The sequence below is a fragment of the Acanthisitta chloris genome, unplaced genomic scaffold (assembly GCF_000695815.1).
Source record: "Acanthisitta chloris isolate BGI_N310 unplaced genomic scaffold, ASM69581v1 scaffold16295, whole genome shotgun sequence".
In the NCBI taxonomy this organism is placed as follows: domain Eukaryota; kingdom Metazoa; phylum Chordata; class Aves; order Passeriformes; family Acanthisittidae; genus Acanthisitta; species Acanthisitta chloris.
Genome location: NW_008673293.1, coordinates 2,290 through 7,169, shown reverse-complemented (window position 1 = coordinate 7,169; position 4,880 = coordinate 2,290). Strand labels below are relative to the sequence as shown.

At 53.2% G+C, this 4,880-nt stretch overlaps 1 protein-coding gene across 1 annotated transcript in view; it reads right to left on the bottom strand.

Annotated features, from left to right (window-relative positions):
- Nucleotides 1-4,880, bottom strand: part of VDR (vitamin D (1,25- dihydroxyvitamin D3) receptor) — a 10,197-nt gene that overhangs the window by 3,992 nt on the left and 1,325 nt on the right. Inside the window, exon 4 of the mRNA XM_009074901.1 lies at nucleotides 2,378-2,508. Within this exon, the coding sequence (XP_009073149.1) occupies nucleotides 2,378-2,508 (131 nt within the window). The remainder of the gene's footprint in view (nucleotides 1-2,377; nucleotides 2,509-4,880) is intronic.

Genomic DNA, 4,880 nt, shown 5'->3' with positions numbered 1-4,880 from the left:
CACCTTGACCATCAGTTCCTTCACCTTGACCATCAGTTCCTCACCTTGACCATCAGTTACCTCACCTTGACCATCAGTTCCTTCACCTTGACCATCAGTTCCTCACCTTGACCATCAGTTACCTCACCTTGACCATCAGTTCCTTCACCTTGACCATCAGTTCCTCACCTTGACCATCAGTTACCTCACCTTGACCATCAGTTCCTTCACCTTGACCATCAGTTCCCCTGATTGAGGTCTGAAAACTTCCAGGGAAGCTCTGAGAGCTTCTAAGCAAGGTCTTCTAAGCTTGGCCCAGGGGTTGATGGCCAAGACATGAACTCCAAGCTGATCCCTCCAAACCTTTTCCTGCTTCTTTAGGGAAAAGGTAACACCCCCAACCAACTTGACCTCAAACCTTCACCTTCCCAAAGAGAAACTCCAAGCTCTGAGGAACCTCGAAGCGCTGGAGGAGAAAACATGAAGGAGCTCCGTGGACTTCTTGGGTTCATGACCTCCAAGCCTTGACCCACCCACTCATCAAACTTGTTCCTTAAGGCACATCCACCCAAAAATAGCCTTTCCCACGGCCCAGGCTGTCATTAGTCCTCTCCCCAGGCAATTCCAGCGCGTTATCCGACGCCGAGGAGGCTCCGAGAGCTTGGATGGAGGTGGAATCTGGGCCAGGAGGTTGGGCAAGGGCAGGAGGACTTGTGGTCACAGAGCTCCAGGCAAGGAACTCTTTGCTGTTCCTGCTCCTTTAGCCAAAGGCATTTTTCCATTTTTATTTTTTTTCCAGCTTGCACAACCTCAGAGGGAACTGGAAGGGTTTGGTGGGTCAGGAATGACCAGTTGAGGGGGTTGAAAGGTCATTCCCACCATCACCAAGCAGGTTATGGGGGAAGTTGGAAGGGTTTTCCATCTCCCATCCCAGTTCTCATCCCAGGAACAGCAGATCCAGGTGGGAATGGCACGGGAGAAGGGGAAAGTCATGTTGGGAATGAAGAGGTTGCTGTAGGACTTGGGTGGTTTGGGCTGGAGATGATGCCTAAAAGCATCAAGATCATCTCCATGTCCACACTCTGAGGATGGAGAAGGTTCTTCCAGCACCAAATCCCAAAGGAATAGAGGTGTGAGACCTTCTGGGATCTTTCCTTCTCCTCCTGTCTCCAGCTCACACTTCCAGACCCAAATCCCATCGGCATCAGGTCAACCTGTCCCCATGGAGCTCCTCGAGGACATCTTAGGGACGGCACAAACCTCCTCCAAAGCTTTGAGATCCTTTCCTTGTCCCAGAATTTCCACCAGTTCCTGGTTCTCCCTCATTTCCCCACGAACAAAGTCCAGGGAAGTTATTTTTAGGTCTCTTTGGGATCGTTTGGGTTAAGCCAGGAAGAGTTTCCTAACAGGTCACTTACACATTAACTCCTGCAGGGAATGTGTGTCCCAAGGACCTGGAGAAGGGAATGTGTCTGTCCCAAGGACCTGGAGAAGGGAATGTGTCTGTCCCAAGGACCTGGAGAAGGGAATGTGTCTGTCCCAAGGACCTGGAGAAGGGAATGTGTCTGTCCCAAGGACCTGGAGAAGGGAATGTGTCTGTCCCAAGGACCTGGAGAAGGGAATGTGTCTATCCCAAGGACCTGGAGCAGGGAATGTGTCTGTCCCAGGGACCTGGAGCAGGGAATGTGCCTGGAACAGGGACCTGGAGCAGGGAATGTGCCTGGAACAGGGACCTGGAGCAGGGAATGTGTCTGTCCCAGGGACCTGGAGAATGGAATGTGTCTGGAACAGGGATCTGGAGCAGGGAATGTATCTATCCCAAGGATCTGGAGCAGGGAATGTGTCTCTCCCAAGGACCTGGAGTAGGGAATGTGTCTCTCCCAAGGATCTGGAGCAGTGAATGTGCCTGGAACAGGGACCTAAAGAAGGGAATGTGTCTGTCCCAGGGACCTGGAGCAGGGAATGTGTCTGTCCCAAGGACCTGGAGTAGGGAATGTGTAGATCCCAAGGATCTGGAGCAGGGAATGTGTCTCTCTCAAGGATATGGAGAACGGAATGTGTCTGGAACAGGGATCTGGAGTTGGGTATGTGTCTATCCCAAGGGCCTGGAGCAGGGAATGTCTCCCACCACCAACCAGGAGAAGTTCTCTCCCACCATCAACCAGGAGAAGCCACTTCGCTCCAGAAACACCTCTCCGATGGCCAACGCCAACTGGAACAACCTCAATCCTTCAACCACTTCCTCTCAATCCTCCCCCCAACCTCAACCCTTAAACCACCTTCTCCCCCTGCCCTTTCCAGAGATCTTCCATGACCTCCTGGTTGCTCCTGCACCTCATGGGAGAGGAGACAGCCCTGGGCAGATGTGGCCCCAGGTGGGACATCCCAACGGACTCACATTCCTTCATCATGCCAATGTCCACGCAGCGTTTGAGCCGACAGGCCTGGCAGTGTCTCCGGTTGTCCTTGGTGATCTTGCAGTCCCCGTTGAAGGGGCAGGTGAACATGGCCTTCCTCTTCATGCTTCTCCTGCAGAGGGACCAGGGACAACATCAGCTTGGGGCAAATCATGGGGCCAGACAGGTAGAGAAGCATCGAGGTTGGAGGAGACATCTAAAGGTGTCAAATCCAACCCTGAACCTGTCACTGCTGTGACCCCCAAACCCTAACCAGATCCTCCAGGGCCACATCAGACACCTCTGAGACACCTCCAGAGGTGATGATTCCACCACCTCCATGGACAATTCCCTATTCCAAGGCCATTCCCTCTACTCATAGAGTCATGGAACCATCAAGGTTGGAAGAGACCTCCAAGATCATCAGGTCCAACCCTTAACTTGTCACTGCTGTGACCCCCAAACCCTAACCAGATCCTCCAGGGCCACATCAGACACCTCTGAGACACCTCCAGGGGTGGTGACTCCACCATCTCCTTGGGCAACATTCCAGTACCTACTCCAGTGATGTCTCCAAGAAAAGAAACCAGAGTGAGGGTCACATTCTTCAACGTTCCCTCACTTTTAAACTTGGCTTGGCTGGAAAAACTGGCTGGAGCACATGTTTGTGGGTGAAGGAGAGAAGAATGTCACTGGTGGAGGCAGCAGAAACCACCTCAGGACCTTCTTTTTCACCCAAATCACACTGAGGGATAAAGGGGAAGAGTCAGAAGCTTCCAAGGAAAAAGGGACAGAGCCAGAGGTCCCTGCAAGGACCTTTCCATGGGGTGAGACCCAGTGATGATGTTCCAGGCACATCTGAGCTGCTCCATCAGGAGCTGCTTCTCTCCTGCCTTTGGAATGTGTGTCCAGCCTGGAGAAGAGAAGCTCCAGGGAGACCTTGGAGTCCTTTCCAGTGCCTAAAGGAGCTCCAGGAGAGCTGGAGAAGGATTTGGGCCAAGGGATGGAGGGATAGGACACAGGGAATGGAAGGGGCAGGGTTAGATGGGACACTGGGATGGAATTCCTGCCTGGGAGGGTGGTGAGACACTGGGATGGATCTCCCAGAGGATGTTCCATCCCTGGAGGTGTCCCAGGCCACGTTGGATGAGGCTTAGAGCCACCTGGGCTGGTGGGAGGTGGATTGAGATGATCCTCAAGGTCCTTCCAAACTCCCTCTGGGACACTGAGCTGATGGGACACAACCTCTGGAGGTACCAAGGGATGATGATCCTCAAGGTTCTTCCTGAGCTCATGGATGGGCTGAAGATCCTCCTGCTCCAAGGAGCTGCTCTTGGAGCACTAAATTCCCTCTGGGACACTGAGCTGATGGGACACAACCTCTGGAGATACCAAGGGGATGATGATCCTCAGGGTTCTTCCAACCCAAACCATCTGTGGATCCATGGGGTCAACAGGGAGAAATCAGTGCTGAGCTTATGGTTGGGCTGAAGATCCTCCTGCTCCAAGGAGCTGCTCCTGGAGCACTCAACTTTCCTCTTCCTCCACCAGCAGGACCTTTGGTGCCCAAGGAAGGAGGAGAAACACAACTCAAGGCCAAAATGAGGTCTCCCCACCTCAAACCTTCCCAATTCCAATGGGAATCAACCACTCCAGGAACCAAAGAAGCTCCTCCCCAATCCCAGCTCAGGGCAAGGCTGAGGAGAAACCAAAGCAGGAGAAGAACCATGAGGCCTTGGGGCAGGGAGACATGTCCTGGGTGCTGAGCCAGGCCAAAATTCCTCTTTGGAATGCAAATTGCAGCTTGGCTGAGCCCAAGGTGGTTGAGCTCAACCACAGCTTTTGCTGCCCTAAGGTCCCTGTTGGCTTTGAGAAGTTCCAAGTGCCACCAAGAGCCTGAAGGAGTGTCTGGAGGTGCCTCAGCAGGAGCTCTCACTGTCTGGCTCTGCTTGTATTTTTAGTCAGCTCCACAACTTGTCATTCCAAGGTTTCTTGAAGCTCCTTGTGCTGAGCAGGGCTAAAAATAACCAACTCCTTCCCTTGCTCCGTGCCAAGCTCAGGGGTTGAGAGCCAACCCAGCGTGGCCTGGGTTTGCAGAGCAGGGAGGGATGCCCAGGTCCAACCTTTCCTGACCTTGCTCTGAGGTCAGGAGGGGTTGGAGCTGGAGGTGGGAAGTGGTTGGATCAATGTTGCTCAGCAGCTTTCCCAGGATGATCTTCTCCAAGGGGTACAAAGAGCTCAGTGTGGTTTTATTTCCCTCCAAACATCTCAGGGATAACTGGGATTTGCCCAATTGGAGGTGGAAAATCCATCACTAACCACCCAGTTCAGCTCTGACCTTGGGGGGTGAGACCTTTGGTCCCATCTGGTACTTGAAGGGAAACAGCTCCTTGTGCTCAGGACCCTTGGGGCAACCATAGTCTCCTTGGGGCAACCACAACCTCCTTGGGGCAACCACAACCTCCTTGGGGCAACCACAACCTCCTTGGGGCAACCACAACCTCC